The 21,891-nt window shown below is 48.4% G+C and overlaps 1 protein-coding gene across 1 annotated transcript in view; it reads left to right on the top strand.

Moving 5' to 3' along the window:
* LOC149436699 (palmitoyltransferase ZDHHC3-like) overlaps positions 1 to 3,645 on the top strand; it is a 16,044-nt gene extending 12,399 nt beyond the window's left edge. Inside the window, exons 7-9 of the mRNA XM_089661565.1 lie at positions 2,438 to 2,510; positions 2,797 to 2,926; positions 3,120 to 3,645. Coding sequence (XP_089517691.1) covers positions 2,438 to 2,510; positions 2,797 to 2,926; positions 3,120 to 3,208 — 292 coding nt within the window. The 3' untranslated portion in view covers positions 3,209 to 3,645. The remainder of the gene's footprint in view (positions 1 to 2,437; positions 2,511 to 2,796; positions 2,927 to 3,119) is intronic.
* The last annotated feature ends 18,246 nt before the right edge of the window (positions 3,646 to 21,891 follow it).

Genomic DNA, 21,891 nt, shown 5'->3' with positions numbered 1-21,891 from the left:
TTAATATTGAAATAAATATTTTTTATATATAATAAAGTGAAGAAATATATATAAGAAGGGAAAAATAGTAGAAAAAACATTAATATTGCAATAAAAAAGAAACAAATAATATTTATTTATGTATGTGTGTGTGAAGAAATCTATATTAGAAGGGAAAAATAGTAGAAAAAACATTATTATTGACATAAAAAAAAAAATATTATTTTTATATATATATATATATTAAAGTGAAGAAATATATATTCGAAAGGGAAAAATAAAAAAAGCATTAATATTGAAATAAAAAAATAAATATTATTATATATATCTGTGTGTGTATATAATTAGAAGGGAAAAATAGTAGAAATAAACTTTAATATTGAAATAAAAAATGAATAAAAAAAAAATAAAATAAAAAAATTATTTATATATATATATATATATATATATATATATATATATATATTAGAAGGGAAAAATAGTAGAAAAAACATTAATATTGAAATAAATATTTTTTATATATAATAAAGTGAAGAAATATATAGTAGAAGGGAAAAATAGTAGAAAAAACATTAATATTGAAATAAAAAAATAAATATTATATGTTTGTGTGTGTGCGTGTGTGTGTGTGTGTGTGTGTATGTATATATAATTAGAAGGGAAAAATTGTAGAAATAAACTTTAATATTGAAATAAAAAATAAATAAATAATAAATAAAATAAATTAATATATATAAAGAAATATATATTAGAAGGGACAAATAGTAGAAAAAACATTAATATTGAAAGAAATTTTTTTTTTATATATAATAAAGTGAAGAAATATATAGTAGAAAAAAAAATATTGAAAGAAATATAAAATATAAAAAAAATATATATACTATATATATAATTTTTTTTTTTTTTTTTATTTCAATATTAATATTTTTTCTACTAATTTTTTCTTCTAATATATATTTTATTTCTTCACTTTGTTTTTTGGTTATATCATGGTTTGTACCATTGTTCATGTAGCGCAGCATTTTTTCACGTCACATTGTGATTGTATAATTTTCCCCACTGAGACATGGGTTGTGTGCACTAGTGGCTACAGCGTTTAATTGTAATTTTTTGTTTTTATTTCGCCATAGTTAGCACTTGAGTTATTTAATTTATTTTAGAATAATTAACCCCTAACCTTAAACAAAATGAAATAAATTATTATAATAATAATAATAAAAAAAACACCCATACAAAAAAATACAATAATAATTATTGGTATTATTATTATTGTTATAGATTAATGATTATTTGATATCACGATTATTTTTATTGTTTATTTATTCATTAATAATAATGTTATTTATTTGTTAGGGTGATAATAATAAAATACTAACCCCCAACCCAAACCCTAACCCCTAATCCTAACCTTAATTCTAACCCCTTACGCTAACAAAATATAATAATATATAAATAATTAAATGTAAAATAAATACACATATAAATAAAAAAAATCATAATAAATAATACTTAACCCCTAACCTTAAACCAAATGAAATAAATTATTATTAATAATAATAATTAATAGTAAAAAATATAAAAGTGTAGTGATTCCTCCTGCGCTGAATGAGCGCAACCTAGACACAGCTGCTAGCACCCCAACATTATACCTCTAAAAAGGATAAAACATAAATAGTGTACATATAATAGTAAAAAATAAACACACAAAAAAATACAATAATAAATTATTGGTATTATTAAGGTTATGGGTTAATTATTTTTTGATTATTTGATATTATTTATGATTATTTTTATTTAAGTGTGTATTTATTTATTCATTTATTAATAATAATAATAATAATAATAATAATAATAATAATAATAATAATAAAATAGTAATAATATTATTATTAATAATAATAATAATAATAATATCACCCTAACAAAAAAATAATAAGAAAATAAAATACTAACCCCAAACTTAACCCCTAATCCTAACCTTAATTCTAACCCCTCACCCTAACAAAAAACAAAATAATAATAAATGAATAATAATAAAACCAATAAAAGCTGATGGAAAAACTAAAGACCCAGAAAAGCCTAGCAACAAATGATGCAACAGATGATATTTTTCCCTATTGGCTAATAAAAAAACCAGCTAAAAACGCTGTATGAAAACACGGTAAAATATGCGCATAAAATAGCGTGAGAAACGCTGCGCTCAGATGTGAATGGAGGTGAAGACAACAGGTCATCATAAAACCGTGCGAATCAGATCGATCGTATGATGAAAAGCCGCAGAGGTCGGCGCCATCCGCCATCCATAGACCCCGATTTGTAGGCTGCTGAAGTTCTGTGCGGATCAGCGCTATATCCTGCCATTGTAGTCCCCGCCTCCCGGAGCGAATTCGGTGTTACATTGTATCGATGATCCAACCTGTAACAACTGACCATTGTCCATTTTGTCCCGCCCCCGCAGAGCTCACTGTATCCTCCTGTTGGTGGAGTCTGTCCTCTTCGGGCTCTTCGTCACCGTCATCTTCTACGATCAGGTAAGAGCTGCACACTGGGGAGATTTCTCATCACTTCCTGTCCCTGTGACACCCATACAAGAAATGGGAGAGCGGGTGTCACCGAGACAGGAAGGACATGTTTCCCACACTGGGGAGATTTCTCATCACTTCCTGTTCCCGTGACACCCATACAAGAAATGGGAGAGCGGGTGTCACCGAGACAGGAAGGACATGTTTCCCACACTGGGGAGATTTCTCATCACTTTCTGTCCAGACAGGAAGTCTGCGGGGCCGTCCTCACGTTTTTACCACCCTACGTCTGCAGATTGTATCCGTCATCACCGATGAGACCCCCATCGAGCAGCTGCGGAACCGACTGCTGAAGGAGGCGCGCAAGGAGGTGACGCACAGCCGCAAACCAAAGATGGCGCTCCTGCGGGAAGTGTTTGGTCGAGGTGAGGCCCCCCCCCCCCCACTTCTTTTGGCACTGTGATGTTTTAAGGAAGCTGTGTACTGGCCCCTCCCACCAGCCTTGATCTGCCTGCCTTGCATATAGAAGCACAGAGACCCAGTGATGACATCAGTTTTTCAAGGGGGGGAGGTAAAATATGAGCAGATTAAACCTCAGCTGATTCTGTCTCCCTACAGGTCTCATCATGTGCTGGTTTTGCCCTCTGGTCACCCCCCCATCCTCGGGGGGCCCGGCGTACAGCTACCTCCCGGACTACGACGTGTAGGCGGATCCTGACCTGTTTGAGATCTCCGACCGCCTCCTCCAAGCTGCTCTCTCTCTTTACCTCCTCTCAAGGGCCGGAGTGTTGGCTCCGCCCGCTGTCCTCCGGGCAGCCACCGATTGGTCAGTATATTGGGGCCCCCGTGGCCCCCCGTGGTCTTTGCACTGTGTGACCTCACACTATGGAATACTTGCTACTGAAAAAAAACTGCTGAAGCCGAACCGCGATTTGTCTGTTTGGGCACCTGACGTTAAAGGGTCAGTCCCCCTGAATTCCTGGCCCCGGCCCCACGAGGCGGGGGAGTCTCGCACCTTCTGCTGCAGTTCTTTAAAAGAACACGGTGCGTGATGTAACCTGCTGGCCCCTGCTTAGAACGGGAATATCACTTTCTGGGTGGAGTGACCCTTTAAACTTTTTTTTTGCTCCTGTGGTTTTCAGAATCGTGTTTATGTCATTTTTTTCCACCGCTGGATGCGATCATGCACATGAAAGAGGCGGAGCCAAGAGCAATCCGTTACGATAAAGGGAAGTATTATGAATAAAAAAAAATATATATTCTAATGCTCCGCCCACAGATGCTGGGTGGAGTTAATTAGGAGTTAACCAAAAAATAATTCATTTGGTAGGGCGAGAGCTTTAGGTTGGTGCGACCAATTCACAGCCTGGGCCAAGAATGGTAACGGTCCAGATTGGTGGCAACAATTCTATACAGTGGCCAGAAAAATAGAAACCCCACCCCTGAGCAATGCATAAGAACTATAAAAATAGAAACCCCACCCCTGAGCATCCCAAAATGGCCATAAAAATAGAAACCCCACCCCTGAGCAATGCATAATAACTATAAAAATTAGAAACCCCACCACTGAGCATCCCAAAATGGCCATAAAAATAGAAAGCCCCACCCCTGAACAATGCATAATATCCATAAAAATTAGAAACCCCACCCCTGAGCATTGTATAATGGTCATAAAAATAGAAACCCCCACCCCTGAGCATCCCAAAATGGCCATAAAAATTGAAACCCTACCCCTGAGTATTGTATAATGGTCATAAAAATAGAAACCCCACCCCTGAACAATGCATAATAACCATAAAAATTAGAAACCCCACCCCTGAACAATGCATAATAACCATAAAAATAGAAACTCCACCCCTGAGCATCCCAAAATGGCCATACAAATCGAAACCCTACTCCTGAGAATCACATAATGATAAAAATGAAAACCCCACCTTTGAGCATTGAATAATGGCCATAAAAATAGAACCCCCACCCCTGAGGAACGCATAATGGTCATAAAAATAGAAACCCTACCTCTGAGCATCGCATAATGATGATAAAAAATGGAAATCCCACTGCTAAGCATCTCATCATGGCCATAAAAATGGAAACCCTACCCCTGAGCAACTCATAATGGCCATAAACTAGAAGCCCCACCCCTGAGCATCTCATCATGGCCATAAAAATGGAAACCCCACCCCTGAGCATCTCATCATGGCCATAAAATAGAAACCCCACCCGAGTACCTCATGAGCATAAAATAGAAATCCCACCCCTGAGCATCTCATCATAGCCATAAAAATAGAAATTCCACTCCTGAGCATCTCATAATGGCCATAAAAATAGAAACCCCACCCCTGAGCATCTCACAATGGCCATAAAAATAGAAACCCCACCCCTGAGCATCTCATCATGGCCATAAAAATGGAAACTCCACCCCTGAGCATCTCATCATGGCCATAAAAATGGAAACCCTACCCCTGAGCATCTCATCATGGCCATAAAACTAGAATCCCCACCCCTGAGCATCTCATAATGGCCATAAAATAGAAGCTCCGGCTTGACACTAGCCTGGGACACAGTTGGCTGTTAAACGGCTTCTCTGACTTCATGGAACTTTCTGCGTGACTTCCAACCTCACGGCGTTGTCACCCAGGTTCCTAACACTAATGAGAAGAGGGCCAAGGGGTCCCCACCGAGGAGCCACCACCCTGGACCTGGAACCAAGAGGTACAGGACCAGGCAATGATTGTTCAGTCAGCGGCAGACCTGGGCAGTTCATTTTAACTTTTTATTTTTCATCTAGCAGGAGATTCGCTGTTAAGAATCTCTTAAGGAATGCAGAAGTGGCCTCTCACTTTTTATAGTTTACTTTAGCATGCCCACCACTGGCCGTATATTACTGATGGAGAGGAAAGTGACAGGTCCTCTTCTGCTGCACAGATTCATTTTCCATTTTTCCGGCCCCTGTGTATGACGGTTCCTGGGGAGCTCCTGGGTTGGGTTCTGTTCTGTATATTTGTTGTGTTTTTAAGTTATTTTTATTTTTTTACTGATGCTTCTTGATTGATGTTGAAATAGGTCATGTGACCTGCTGGTCATCTCAGCCGCCAGTTACAGCTCCAAAGGACACCTGCCCGGAGGGAAATACACGGCCGGCCCATTGCTGGTATCCATGGCTGTCATAGTGGCCCTCTGGCTTCAGTGTAGTCAGTGACGCAGTGTGGGCGGGGCACAGGGGCGGTTACACTCAACCTCTGATCTCCTCTCATCCCTCCGCCCTGGGAAACCGCTAACTGGCATGCCATGTGCTGGAGCTCCTCCAACTACCAGGGGGGAGGGGAGGGGGGGGGGTGGAAGTGTTATATAGAGTTGGGGTATTCAATAAGGGGTTGGAGGCACTCGGGGTGCACAGTAAGGAGGTGAAGGGACTGGGGGTGCACAGTGTGGGGGGATGTATGGAGTTGGGGTCACAGTGAGGGGGTGAAGGGACTGGGGGTGCACAGTGTGGGGGGATGTATGGAGTTGGGGTGCACAGTGAAGGGGTGGAGGGACTAGGGGTGCACAATATGGGGGGAATGTATGGAGTTGGGGTGCATAGTGAGGGGGTGGAGGGACTAGGGGTGCACAATGTGGGGGGATGTATACAGTTGGGGTGCACATTGAGGAGGTGGAGGAACTTGGGGTGTGCAATGTGGGGGGATATATGGAGTTGGGGTGCACAGTGAGGAGGTGGAGGGACTTGGGGTGTGCAATGTGGGGGGAAATATGGAGTTGGGGTGCACAGTGAGGGGGAATGTATGCGCACCCCAACTCCATACATTCCCCCTCACTGTGCACCCCAACTCCATACATTGCACCCCACATTGCGCACCCCAACTCCATACATTCCCCCTCACTGTGCACCCCAACTCCATACATTGCGCACCCCAACTCCAATGTGGGGTGCAATGTATGGAATTGGGGTGCACAGTGAGGGGGTGGAGGGACTGGGAGTGCACAATGTGGGGGATGTATGGAGTTGGGGTGCACATTGAGGGGGTGGAGGGACTGGGGGTGCACAATGTGGGGTGCATTGTATGGAATTGAGGTGCACAATGTGGGGAGATGTATGGAGTTGGGGTGCACATTGAGGTGGGTGGAAAGACTGGGGGTACACAATGTAGGGTGCAATGTATGAAGTTGGGGTGCACAGTGAGGGGGTGGAGGGACTGGGAGTGCACAATGTGGGGGGATGTATTGAGTTGGGTTGCATAGTGAGGGGGTGGAGGGACTGGGGGTGCACAATTCAGGGGGAATGTATGGAGTTGGGGTGCACAGTGAGGGGGTGAAGGGACTGGGGGTGCACAATGTGGGGTGCAATGTATGGAGTTGAGGTGCACATTGAGGGGGTGGATGGACTGCACAATGTGGGGGGATGTATGGAATTGGGGTGCACATTGAGGGGGTGCACAATGTGGGGTGCAATGTATGGACTTGGGGTGCACAGTGAGGGGGTGGAGGGACTGGAGGTGCACAATGTGGGGGGTGGAGGGACTGGGGGTGCACAATGTGGGGGGAATGTATGGAGTTGCGGTGCACCATAACGGGATGAAAGGACTGGAGGTGCACAGTAAGGGAGTGAGGGGACTGCATAATGTGGGGAGGTGTATGGAGTTGGGGGGGGGGGGGGTTACGGGGTGGGGGGGTGCTCACTCGGGGTTTAGGGGTCACAATACTTACCTTGCCCCGGGTGCTGGGAGCCCACGCTGTGCCACTGAACACAGTAGAAGCCGCCGCATTTCTCTGCAGGTCTCCTTACAAATGCTGCCTGCCTGTTCTCTAGAAGCTCGTGACATCACTCAAGCACTTAGTTCCTCCCCTCCTCCCTCTGATGTCACACGCTCCTAGCCAATGGACAGCCTGGATCTTGTGAAATCCACAACGACTGCTGTCCAGGGTTGATACTTTAGTTGCGGGTGGATGCTGGCCTGCAGAAGCACCTATCGGCTTCCTGTACAGGTCAGGGACTCTGTTTTAAGTCTCTGCCCCCCAAGGGACTCAGGTTAAGGTCTCCGCCCCTGAGGTCCCAGCTCTGCTGGATTTGTCTTTTACACTACAGATATAGGACCACCAGCAGGAAGAACTCATTGTGGGGGTACGGGGTGGCTGAGCAAGCCAGACTCCACTTGCAACTGACACGAGTGGACTGATCCTTTAAGCACCCTGAAGTCACGGACTGCTGATCTTCTCTCTGTGAATGAGATGTCTTACCGAGCACTTACCGTGTTTCCAGGACCGCGGGGGCGGGTGCAGCTGGCTGCTCTTCCTCCCATGGCAGTAACTGGAATCGTGTTTACCAAAGTATACTACAGTATATAAAATGTATCGAAAAATGAGGATATGGGACGTAATATATATATATATCGGGAGCTGAATATTCTGCTGCTGAGCGAAGTCTGCAGACCAAACCGCTTCTGTCCGAAGACAACTCCACCCAAAGCTGATAGTTCAGTTCAGCGAGGCATTGAAATGTCCAGATAGAACTTTTATATGCTGTTCTTGGTAACCATGGTACTGTGATTTCCTTCCAGAAGGGGGTGTCTCTGCCCCTCCCACAATGGGGGGGGGGGGCTTCCTGCAGTAGTTTGTGTCTCTGCCCCTCCCACAATGGGGAGATTCCTGCAGTAGTTTGTGTCTCTGCCCCTCCCTCAATGGGGAGATTCCCCCAGTAGTTTGTGTCTGCCCCTCCCACAATGGGAAGGTTTCCTGCATTAGTTTGTGTATCTGCCCCTCCCACAATGGGGAAATTTCCTGCAGTATGTGTCTCTGCACCTCTCACAATGGGGAGATTCCCCCTCCCCCGGTGATTTGTGTGTCTGCCCCTCCCACAATGGGGAGATTCCCCCCAGTAGTTTGTGTCTGCCCCTCCCACAATGGGGAGATTCCTGCAGTAGTTTGTGTCTCTGCCCCTCCCTCAATGGGGAGATTCCCCCAGTAGTTTGTGTATCTGCCCCTCCCACAATGGGGAGATTCCCCCAGTAGTTTGTGTCTCTGCCCCTCCCACAATGGGAAGGTTTCCTGCATTAGTTTGTGTATCTGCCCCTCCCACAATGGGGAAATTTCCTGCAGTATGTGTCTCTGCACCTCTCACAATGGGGAGATTCCCCCTCCCCCGGTGATTTGTGTGTCTGCCCCTCCAACAATGGGGAGATATTCCCCAGTAGTTTGTGTCTCTGCCCCTCCCACAATGGGGAGATTCCACAAGTAGTTTGTGTCTGCCCCTCCCACAATGGGGAGGTTTTCTGCAGTAGTTTCTCTGCCCCTCCCACAATGGAGATATTTTTCCAGCAGTTTGTGTCTGCCCCTCCCACAATGGGGAGATTCTCCCCAGTAGTTTGTGTCTGCCCCTCCTACATTGGGGAGATTCCCCCTCCCCTAGTGATTTGTGTGTCTGCCCCTCCCACAATGGGGAGATTCCCCCCAGTAGTTTGTGTCTGCCCCTCCCACATTGGGGAGATTCCCCCTCCCCTGGTGATTTGTGTGTCTGCCCCTCCCACATTGGGGAGATTCCCCCTCCCCTGGTGATTTGTGTGTCTGCCCCTCCCACATTGGGGAGATTCCCCCTCCCCTGGTGATTTGTGTCTCTGCCCCTCCCACATTGGGGAGATTCTCCCCAGTAGTTTGTGTCTCTGCCCCTCCCACATTGGGGAGATTCCCCCCAGTAGTTTGTGTCTCTGCCCCTCCCACATTGGGGAGATTCCCCCTCCCTTGGTGATTTGTGTGTCTGCCCCTCCCACATTGGGGAGATTTCTTCTCCCCTGGTGATTTGTGTCTCTGCCCCTCCCACATTGGGGAGATTTCACCATCATCATCTTGGACACATAATGAAGGAATCTCACTATCAGAGTCCCCAAGAGCTATACGAAGCCGGCATGGGACTCGGTGACCACGCAGTGCTGATATATTATGTTCAGGTGGAGTTGTCCTTTAAATTCCCAGCATGCACTCCTAGGGTTCCCAAGCATGGCTCGATGATGCAATCTCTCTGGGCACCACTGCTTGGCCTGCCCCTGCTGACGCGGGATTGCGGCCTTCTAATCTGAACGTTGCAGCGAACAGAATAACCGAAACCCAGAGACAATGTCCTCCAGGTGGGGTGTACATCTCCTTTAAGGGTTAATTGGGTACAAAAAAAAAAAATGGTCACATGACTACTACATGTAATGTAAATGAGCCCCTTGGGTGCAGTTCCCTGTATGACCGGCAGAGGGGGCTCTCTGCACAGTATTCTCTTCCTATGGCAGCTGTCAGCGGTCTGATCTATAGGGAGAGCCACGTAACACATCCTCTCTGCACACCCAGGGCTGGACATGGCCGCCGTGGAACCAAAAGTCCCAGCAAGTCGCCAGCTTGTGGCTCACCAACTGCAGGGCGGAGAGTAGCTCCGGAGACTGGCGGCACGCTGGGACTTGTAGTTCTCCACGGTTAGACTAACAGAGGCCGGAGTAATGAAGACTAATGGGGACACGACAGGATTTGTAGTCGGTCAGGTGCTCTTTAACCCTTCGGTTGTCGCCCTGTTGCATCATGGGAGTGCCGCTGCAGCATTTCTGGGGGTGGGGGACGCCCGCTGACGGGTGGAAGGGAGCTGCTTCCTGTATTACTGCAGTATTGATACCCAGAACAGCTTCTACACCAAAAAAAAAAGAAATCTTTTTTCTGTTGCGTGCAATTCATCGCATCGGACCGCCGAAAAGGAATCGCCGCGTGAGAACCGCGATTGTCTGACCGGACGTGCCGCCGTTGCTGTATAAATATTTATTGCTCTCTGTGCTTTTATATTCTATGATTCGTGTAAATTTCTGTTTTTCGGGTGCTATTAAATCTTTCAGATTACGGTGTTTCGTCTCTGTGTGTCTTCTTGTAAACTGCATCCTGCCTGCAGTGCCCGCCCACTTCATCTCTGTGCCGCCCCAGAGGATCTTGCGTGAATATGGATTTTGGATGTTTGCATTTGCGTAGGGTTAGGCACCCCTGGCCACCTTGTCAGTTCTGAAGTCACTAAGGCACTGCTCAGGGGAGGGGCTGGGCTGATAATACTCAGTCCTGGATATGAGGAACTCAGGCACTGCTCAGGGGAGGGGCTGGGCTGATACACTCAGTCCTGGATATAAGGGCACTCAGGCACTGCTCAGGGGAGGGGCTGGGCTGATAACACTCAGTCTTGGATATGAGGGCACTCAGGCACTGCTCAGGGGAGGGGCTGGGCTGATACACTCAGTCCTGGATATGAGGGAACTCAGGCACTGCTCAGGGGAGGGTCTGGGCTGATAACACTCAGTCCTGGGTATGAGGGCTTTCAGGCACTGCTCAGGGGAGGGGCTGGGCTGATAACACTCAGGCACTGTTCAGGGGAGGGCCTGGCCTGATAACACTCAATCCTGGGTATGAGGGCACTCAGGCACTGCTCAGGGGAGGGGCTGGGCTGATACCCTCAGCCCTTGGTATAAGGGCACTCAGGCACTTCTCAGGGGAGGGGCTGGGCTGATACCCTCAGCCCTTGGTATAAGGGCACTCAGGCACTTCTCAGGGGAGGGGCTGGGCTGATAACTCAGTCCTGGGTATGAGGGCACTCAGGCACTGTTCAGGGGAGGGGCTGGGCTGATAACACAGTCCTGGGTATGAGGGCACTCAGGCATTGTTCAGGGGAGGGGCTGGGCTGATAACACTCAATCCTGGGTATGAGGGCACTCAGGCACTGTTCAGGGGAGGGACTGGGCTGATAACACTCAGTCCTGGGTATGAGGGCACTCAGGCACTGCTCAGGGGAGGGGCTGGGCTGATAACACAGTCCTGGGTATGAGGGCACTCAGGCACTGCTTAGGGGAGGGGCTGGGCTGATACACTCAGTCCTGGATATGAGGTCACTAAGGCACTGTTCAAGGGTGGGGCTGGGCTGATACACTCAGTCCTGGGTATGAGGGCACTGCTCAGGGGAGGAGCTGGGCCGATACATTCAGTCCTGGTTATGAGGGCACTCAGGCACTGTTCAGGGGAGGGGCTGGGCTGATAACACTCAGGCACTGCTCAGAGGAGTGGCTGGACTGATACCCTCAGCCCTTGGTATAAGGGCACTCAGGCACTTCTCAGGGGAGGGGCTGGGCTGATACACTCAGTCCTGGGTATGAGGGCACTCAGGCACTGCTCAGGGGAGGGGCTGGCCAGCATGCTTAGTTCTGGCATTGAGGTCACTTAGGCATTACTCAGGGGAGGACCGGTTCAATACACTCAGGCATAGCCCAGGAGAGGGCTGGGCCAACGTGCTTAGTCCTTACAATGAGGTCATTTAGGCACTCCGTGGAGGAGAACTGGACCCAAACACTCAGGCTGGGAGATGAGGTCACAAAGGCACTGCTTAGGGGAGGGGCTGGTCAACATGCTTAGATCTGGCAATTAAGTCACTCAGGGGAGGGCCGGTTCAATACATTCAGGTACTGCCCAGGGGAGGGCTGGGCAGACATGCTCAGTCCTGGCAATGAATTCATTTAGACACTACTTGGAGAACTGGCCCCAAACACTCAGGCTGGGAGATGAGGGCACTCAGGCACTGCTCAGGGGTGGGGCTGGCCAGCACGCTTAGTTCTGGCATTAAGGTCACTTAGGCATTGCTCAGGGGAAGACTGGTTCAATACACTCAGGCATAGCCCAGGAGAGGGCTGGACCAACATGCTTAGTCCTGACAATGATGTCATTTAGGCAATACTTGGAGGAGAACTGGCCCCAAACACTCAGATCGGAAGATAAATTCACAAAAGCACTGCTCAGGGGAGGGGCTTTCCAATACAGTCTTGATGATGAGGGCATTCAAACACTGCTCGGGGGGAGGGCATGGCTAACATTCTTATTTCTGGCAATGAGGTCACTCAGGCAAGTCTTGGGAGAGGGACTGTGGCAGTCCTGGAGATGAGGTCACATAGACACTACAACTCGGGGGAGGAGCTGGGAAATATGCTCAGGTCTGATGATAGGATAAAAAAGGCAGTTCTCATAGGAGGGGTGGGCTAATATGTTTGTCAATGACAAGGTCATTTTGGCACTACTGCGGAAGGGGTTGGCCCGGAGATGAGGTCACATGGGCACTACTTGGGGAAGGAGCTGGCCAATACTCTCAGTCCTGGTGATGAGGTACTTAAGGCACTGCTTGGGTGGGGGCTGGACCAACATACCTCGCCTTGGCAAGGTCCCTACTGGGGAGATGGTTGGGCAAATACGATCAATCCTGATGATTGGGTCACTTATGCAAGTCTTGGTAGAGGGTCTGGCTAAAATGCACATGCCTGATGATGGAGTGATTTAGGCACTGCTCAGGGGAGGTCCTGAAGCAATAGAAGGCGGTGCCATACATAGCCGGTTACGTTGGTCTACCACCGGAATTTCACCATTGGAGCCATTGCTAAATAAGTCCTTTAAATTTTGGTGCGTTTTGCCGCTACTATTCATGCACAGCCCCCGGTAGTTCTGAGTGGTGCCAAAGCACGGAGTCATGGGACCAGAGGCTGCAGTGTGGACGTGTCTGTTACCAAAAATGAATGCCAAATGGACTTTTCTGGCAGTTGTAGCATCCCCAGCATGGCGTTGCAATTTAAGGGGTCTTCTAGCACTCTGTGTGCTGGGTGGCAGCGCCGGGGGCCCCCTCTCTGTTTTCCCCCTGGCTCAGGGAACGCCGTCTTCTGGGTGACATCCTCTCTCTATGCTGTTGGTTTAATCGCTTTGACATGCCGGCGTCTGTGTACACAGAGAGGAATTTTTACACACAGAGGAATCTTCCCCCCCCCCCCCCCGTCTCCCTATGCGGGCATGGATTCCCATCCCTTGGCTCTATGGTGACCATTCACCTTACAATCCCATTCCAATATTCTGTTCTGTATTGGTCAGCGATTGCTTGAAGGTGGAAACCAAATCGGGTTTTCTTTGTACCCAATAAACTGGCCGCGCGGTGACTGCATGGGAAGTGGACCGTGGGAATCTCCCATGACCTGCCGTACAGAATTGGTAGCAGGGGCGGACCGACAACTCATGGGGCCCCCAGGCAATAGGGGATCATGGGGCCCCTGTGTCCTTGCCCAAACTCAAAAAAGCCTATGAAAAAGGTACCAGGGGCATCTCATGGGGCCCCCTACTGACCCCGAGCCCTCGGGCAGTGCCCGAGTTTCCAAATGGTCAGTCCACCCCTGGTTGGTAAAGTACAGATGTTGGGAGGCGTGGCTTCTCCGTCACATGACTGTAAAATGGTGGAAATTCTTTATTAACGGCATAGGTTGGTGGGCTTAAAGGGACTCTTGCAAAAACAATCTTCCCATGGGGGGGGGGGAGGTAATTTTATACCCCTTACATGGTGTCTCTGGGTCTTGTTTGTTGAAGACCTCAAATACAGATTCAGTTCTTAGCGGTCCCTGCCTTCTTCTATCTTATCATCAGTGCAAGTTGTGGAAATGATCCTTGGGGGAGTGGATGGGTGGCACTGGAAGCTTGGGGGTGGTCCCTGTTGGTATTATTATCCAATAGTATTTCAGAGCTATTTGTAAATGGATTCCAGGCTGGCGGCTTCTACACAACTATGTTTTCCTTGGATTGTAATGGTGACAAATAGATCTGAGATCACAGATAATAAACAAGAAAGCCGGCGTTTCGGGGGACAAAACTCATTTCCTTCATCAGGGCTAAAAAATAGAAAACAATGTATACGGATGAATTGAGGATACAATGTATACGGATGAGCTTGAGGATACAATGTATACGGATGAATTGAGGATACAATGTATACGGATGAATTGAGGATACAATGTATACGGATGAATTGAGGATACATTGTATACGGATGAATTGAGGATACAATGTATACGGATGAATTGAGGATACAATGTATACGGATGAGCTTGAGGATACATTGTATACGGATGAACTCGAGGATACAATGTATACGGATGAATTTGAGGATACATTGTATACGGATGAACTTGAGGATACATTGTATACGGATGAACTTGAGGATACATTGTATACGGATGAACTTGAGGATACATTGTATACGGATGAATTGAGGATACATTGTATACGGATGAATTTGAGAATCCAACAGAGACCGGGGGGGGGGGGGGGGGTTCCAGGTCTAGATACCTCTGTTAGTCTTCTATGCACCTTGCCACTAATTCCATGGCCTTCCTTTTTCCATCTATCAATCTATCTGTCTTTCTTGATCTCTTTCAGTCTGAATTTCACCCTCAACTCCAGGGCTGGATCCAGCTTGTCCAATGGGGTGTAGTAAATAAAAATGGCAGGAGGGCACAGGATGGGAGATCAGCAGGGTAGTGTAACGGGTCAGAAGGGCAAAGGATTGGGCCAGCATTATGTAGGGCAGTGTGCAGGAAACAACAAAGCTGAGGACAGAGGTCACTGCTGGTGGGGCAGAGGACGGGTCACTGCTGGTGGGGCAGAGGACGGGTCACTGCTGGTGGGGCAGAGGACGGGTCACTGCTGGTGGGGCAGAGGACGGGTCACTGCTGGTGGGGCAGTGAGGATACAATGTATACGGATGAATTGAGGATACATTGTATACGGATGAACTTAAGGATACAATGTATACGGATGAACTCGAGGATACATTGTATACGGATGAACCTGAGGATACAATGTATACGGATGAACCTGAGGATACAATGTATACGGATGAACTCGAGGATACAATGTATACGGATGTATTTGAGGATACAATGTATACGGATGAACTCGAGGATACATTGTATACGGATGAACTCGAGGATACATTGTATACGGATGTATTTGAGGTTACATTGTATCTTGTTGCTATGAATCTGGGATCACGGTGGCTATTAATCTTAGGCTGTACAGAACATTAGGATACTGACAGACACCATCTCAGCCATCTTGCATACCCCCTCCCCTCCCCCCCCACCCCACACCCTCAACAGGTACATTTTTTTTTTTTTAATTTGATTTTTAAAGTATTTTATTGGGAGTTTCGCTTGAATTTCTCCTAACGATTGAAGCCGGAGGGCATTTCTGCTTCTCATTGTTTTACCGACAGCTCTTAATGAAACTTCTGTTTGTGTTTCTTCATTGGAGATATCAGCAGACAAGAAGTCATTGTCCCGGATGGGTATTGGGAGTTTCCTGGCAGAGGACACCACAACGGAACGTTTGTGAATGCACCACACTGGCAGGGAAACGTTCCAGGTCTCTAAATGGCGATCATTTTGGCTTTGGGAACCTGTTTGCCCGAGATGATGTCTTCCAATGATAATATTGGTGTGTTATCCATCCAACAGAGACCGGGGGGGGGGGGGGGTTCCAGGTCTAGATACCTCTGTTAGTCTTCTATGCACCTTGCCACTAATTCCATGGCCTTCCTTTTTCCATCTATCAATCAGTCTTTCTTGATCTCTTTCAGTCTGAATTTCACCCTCAACTCCAGGGCTGGATCCAGCTTGTCCAATGGGGTGTAGTAAATAAAAATGGCAGGAGGGCACAGGATGGGAGATCAGCAGGGTAGTGTAACGGGTCAGAAGGGCAAAGGATTGGGCCAGCATTATGTAGGGCAGTGTGCAGGAAACAACAAAGCTGAGGACAGAGGTCACTGCTGGTGGGGCAGAGGACGGGTCACTGCTGGTAGGGCAGAGGACGGGTCACTGCTGGTGGGGCAGAGGACGGGTCACTGCTGGTGGGGCAGAGGACGGGTCACTGCTGGTGGGGCAGAGGACGGGTCACGGCTGGTGGGGTAGAGGACGGGTCACTGCTGGTGGGGTAGAGGACGGGTCACGGCTGGTGGGGCAGAGGACGGGTCACTGCTGGTGGGGCAAAAGACGGGTCACTGCTGGTAGGGCAGAGGACGGGTCACTGCTGGCAGGGTGGAGGACGGGGTCACTGCTGGTGGGGTAGAGGACGGGTCACGGCTGGTGGGGCAGAGGACGGGTCACTGCTGGTGGGGCAAAAGACGGGTCACTGCTGGTAGGGCAGAGGACGGGTCACTGCTGACAGGGTAGAGGACAGAGGTCACGGCTGGTAGAGCAGTGAGGATACATTGTATACGGATGAACACGAGGATACAATGTGTACGGATGAACTTGAGGATACAATGTATGCGGATGAATTGAGGATACAATGTATACGGATGAACTCGAGGATACAATGTATACGGATGTATTTGAGGTTACATTGTATCTTGTTGCTATGAATCTGGGATCACGGTGGCTATTAATCTTAGGCTGTACAGAACATTAGGATACTGACAGACACCATCTCAGCCATCTTGCATACCCCCTCCCCCCCCCCCACCCCCCCCAACAGGTATAATTTTTTTTTTAAATTTGATTTTTAAAGTATTTTATTGGGAGTTTCGCTTGAATTTCTCCTAACGATTGAAGCCGGAGGGCATTTCTGCTTCTCATTGTTTTACCGACAGCTCTTAATGAAACTTCTGTTTGTGTTTCTTCATTGGAGATATCAGCAGACAAGAAGTCATTGTCCCGGATGGGTATTGGGAGTTTCCTGGCAGAGGACACCACAACGGAACGTTTGTGAATGCACCACACTGGCAGGGAAACGTTCCAGGTCCTCTAAATGGCGATCATTTTGGCTTTGGGAACCTGTTTGCCCGAGATGATGTCTTCCAATGATAATAATGGTGTGTTATCCATCCAACAGAGACCGGGGGGGGGGGGGGGTTCCAGGTCTAGATACCTCTGTTAGTCTTCTATGCACCTTGCCACTAATTCCATGGCCTTCCTTTTTCCATCTATCAGTCAGTCTTTCTTGATCTCTTTCAGTCTGAATTTCACCATCAACTCCAGGGCTGGATCCAGCTTGTCCAATGGGGTGTAGTAAATAAAAATGGCAGGAGGGCACAGGATGGGAGATCAGCAGGGTAGTGTAACGGGTCAGAAGGGCAAAGGATTGGGCCAGCATTATGTAGGGCAGTGTGCAGGAAACAACAAAGCTGAGGACAGGGGTCACTGCTGGTAGGGCAGAGGACGGGTCACTGCTGGTGGGGCAGAGGACGGGTCACTGCTGGTAGGGCAGAGGACGGGTCACTGCTGGTGGGGCAGAGGACGGGTCACTGCTGGTAGGGCAGAGGACGGGTCACTGCTGGTAGGGCAGAGGACGGGTCACTGCTGGTGGGGCAGAGGACGGGTCACTGCTGGTAGGGCAGAGGACGGGTCACTGCTGGTGGGGCAGAGGACGGGTCACTGCTGGTAGGGCAGAGGACGGGTCACTGCTGGTAGGGCAGAGGACGGGTCACTGCTGGTAGGGCAGAGGACGGGTCACTGCTGGTAGGGCAGAGGACAGGGGTCCCTGCTGGCAGGGCAGAGGACAGGGGTCACTGCTCGCAGGACAGATGACAGGAGTCTCCGCTGGCAGGGCAGAGGACAGGGCTCATTGCTGGCAGGGCAGAAGAACAAGGGTCACTGCTGGCAGGGCAGAGAACAGGGCTCACTGCTGACAGGGCAGACAAGAGGGGTCACTGCTGGCAGGACAGACGACAGGGGTCACTGCTAGCCAGGCAGAGGACAGGGGTTTCGGGAAGCGTGATGACGTCACAAACGTCGGCTCCACCGTACGCGTTTTGTCACATATGACATCTTCTGGGGTGTATCTACCCTACCTACCCATCTAGCTCTCTACCTGTTAAACTATACATCAGTCCATCTGTACGCTATGTACAGTATCTGTCTGTCCGTCCATCCATCCGTCTGTCTGTCTATATCTGTCCGTCCATCTGTCTATCCATCCTTCCATCCGTCCGTCTGTCTATCTATATCTATCCGTCTGTCTATCTATATCTATCCGTCCGTCTGTCTGTCTATCCGTCCATCTATATCTATCTGTCTATCTATCTATATCTATCCGTCCGTCTGTCTATATCTATCCGTCTGTCTGTCTGTCCGTCCGTCTGTCTATATCTATCCGTCTATCTGTCCGTCCGTCTGTCTATATCTATCCGTCTATCTGTCCGTCCGTCTGTCTATATCTATCCGTCTATCTGTCCGTCCGTCTGTCTATATCTATCCGTCTATCTGTCCGTCCGTCTGTCTATATCTATCCGTCCGTCTATCTATCTAATTAACTATCTATTAATCTATATCCAGCTACTCTATTATGTATCTATATTTCTATCTTCAACATCAGGAATGCAAAGAACACAACACAATAAATTCAACACATTGATAATTAATATTTTATTTTTTTATTTTATATAAATAGTTTTTAAATAAGTTTTGTGCATTTCTTAACAATGGAAAATAAAAAAAAGGACAAAAAATAATAATATAAAATCACCATAATTAAACACTGATTTGAGGAATTGTTGGCTGTCCCTTCATTCAGTTGGCCCTGTGTGCAGTCCTGAGAGTCCCGACTCCCAACCATTGCAGCAAACACTGGGCATGCTCTGTACCTGTAACCATTAGGTCACAGCCCTGGGTGGGTGTGATTAGATGCTTAGAGTGCTTTCAGGAGGCGGGGCATGTCTGATTCTGTGTCATGTGACCATGGATAGTCATAAAGCGGGATGCTAACATCGGTAAACCCTCGTGACGCTCGGTGCTCTATGGCGTCTTCTGAACATTAGTGGTTACGTGGAACCTTTTATGGAGGACTGGGATATCCCCATCATTTATTTAAAAAAAAAAATGGACACTACCAAAAATGATTAGAGTTCTTTTAGTACCTTCTCTTTGATAGACCCGATATGGTTGAAGGAGATGATGGCGAATATCATTGAACTTCTAGAACGAGAATCTCCGGGATTAAGCCAAAGTATCCCAGCTCTAATCTCTGCTCTACTGCACTTCGGATGTGTGGGTTCCCCCTCATAATTCCAGCCTAGTCGAAGGTTGAACATTGAATCAGACAAAAGATTTGGGTTTCTGTGGCCACCTTTAACCCCCCAAATATTTAAGCGTTTGCAGATGTTATGATACGATCCATAATGGGCCGCTAAACGAAGACACATGTTCACACATCTGCAGTGCAGTAGAGCGCCTATTACGGAGGATCCTTGGGAACCTTTTGTTCACTTTCGAAACTACATCCAATGCCATCCTTCGTTTGTTTGCTAAAGCTCCACGTGGTCCGTTAGTCCTGATTCTTTGCAGTCTACTAGGGCCTCTTCATCCAAATGTAAGACATGGAGACACAATAATAAATATATAAATACAACTTGTTAGAGGTTTGTACATGCCATCGAGGGACCGATCGATGCAGCAACAAACAGCAGTTCCTACCGGCACTATAAATGAAAGTTCCCGAGAACTAAAGGTAGTGGAATTTTTGAGTTGTTGTAGCACCACCAGTAAGTTTTGATATGTCCTTACAGCAGGATAAACCAAGGGTCACCATCGGTCCTCTAGCCTCAATGTACAACTTAGTCCATGGTTCCTTAGGTTTTCCCAAAGGATCACCTGCAGCTACACCGGGGGTAGGCAACCTGCGGCTCTCTAGCTGTTGCGGAACTACATTTCCCATGGGGCATTTCAAAATTGACAGTTACAGCCAGGGGCGGACTGACCATTTGGAAACTCGGGCACTGCTTGAGGGCCTGGGGTCAGTAGGGGGCCCCTTGAGATGCCCTTGGTACCATTTTCATAGGCTTTTTTGAGTTTGGGCAAGGACACAGGGGCCCCATGATCTCCTATTGCCCGGGGGCCCCATGAGTTGTCAGTCCGCCCCTGGTTACAGCTATGACTTGCAGAGGCATGATGGAACTTGTAGTCCTGCAACAGCTGGAGAGACGCAGGTTGCCTACCCCTGAGATACACCATCCAAGGCCAAATCTGCCAAATCACCTGTGGCCAGGGGCGGACTAACCATTTAGGCACTCGGGCACTACCAGAGGGCCCAGGGTCAGTAGGGGGCCCCATGAGATGTCCCTGGTACCTTTCATATGCTTTTTTGGGTGTGGTTTGAGTGTGGGCGAGGACACAGGGGCCCCATGATCCCCTATTGCCCGGGGTCCCCATGAGTTGTCAGTCTGCCCCTGTCTGCAGCTACACCATCCAAGACCAAATCTGCCAAATCACCTGCAGCCAGGGGCGGACTGACCATTTAGGCACTCGGGCACTACCCAAGGGCCCAGGGTCAGTAGGAGGCCCCATGAGATGTCCCTGGTACCTTTCATATGCTTTTTTGGGTGTGGTTTGAGTGTGGGCAAGGACACAGGGGCCCCATGATTTCCTATTGCCCTGGGGCCCCATAAGTTGTCAGTCCGCCCCTGTCTGCAGCTACACCATCCAAGGCCAAATCTGCCAAATCACCTGCAGCCAGGGGCGGACTCACCATTTAGGCACTCGGGCACTGCCCAAGGGCCCAGGGTCAGTAGGGGGCCCCATGAGATGTCCCTGGTACCTTTCATATGCTTTTTTGGGTGTGGTTTGAGTGTGGGCGAGGACACAGGGGCCCCATGATCCCCTATTGTCCGGGGTCCCCATGAGTTGTCAGTCCACCCCTGCCTGCAGCTACACCATCCAAGGCCAAATCTGCCAAATCACCTGCAGCCAGGGGCGGACTGACCATTTAGGCACTCGGGCACTACCCAAGGGCCCAGGGTCAGTAGGAGGCCCCATGAGATGTCCCTGGTACCTTTCATATGCTTTTTTGGGTGTGGTTTGAGTGTGGGCAAGGACACAGGGGCCCCATGATTTCCTATTGCCCTGGGGCCCCATGAGTTGTCAATCTGCCCCTGCCTGCAGCTACACCATCCAAGGCCAAATCTGCCAAATCACCTGCAGCCAGGGGCGGACTCACCATTTAGGCACTCGGGCACTGCCCAAGGGCCCAGGGTCAGTAGGGGGCCCCATGAGATGTCCCTGGTACCTTTCATATGCTTTTTTGGGTGTGGTTTGAGTGTGGGCAAGGACACAGGGGCCCCATGATCCCCTATTGTCCGGGGTCCCCATGAGTTGTCAGTCCACCCCTGCCTGCAGCTACACCATCCAAGGCCAAATCTGCCAAAGCACCTGCAGCTACACCATCCAAGGCCAAATTTGCCAAATCACCTGCGGCCAGGGGCGGACTCACCATTTAGGCACTCGGGCACTGCCCAAGGGCCCAGGGTCAGTGGGGGGCCCCATGAGATGCCCCTGGTACCTTTCATATGCTTTTTTGGGTGTGGTTTGAGTGTGGGCGAGGACACAGGGGCCCCATGATCCCCTATTGCCCTGGGGTCCCCATGAGTTGTCAGTCCGCCCCTGCCTTGCAGCTACACCATCCAAGGCCAAATCTGCCGAATCACCTGCAGCTACACCATCCAAGGCCAAATCCTATCACCCAGGCTGGATTGGGATGGAGAGAGCCCTGTTTAGCACCAGATCTCACGTTTGAAGACTATATAAAGGCACGACGGACATATAAA

This window comes from Staurois parvus, unplaced genomic scaffold (genome assembly GCF_062004578.1).
Source record: "Staurois parvus isolate SC_StPar_1 unplaced genomic scaffold, SC_StPar_1.0 ptg001351l, whole genome shotgun sequence".
Classification (NCBI taxonomy): Eukaryota; Metazoa; Chordata; class Amphibia; order Anura; family Ranidae; genus Staurois; species Staurois parvus.
The sequence above is the reverse complement of the archived record's forward strand: the minus strand, read 5'-3'. Positions and strand labels throughout refer to the sequence as shown.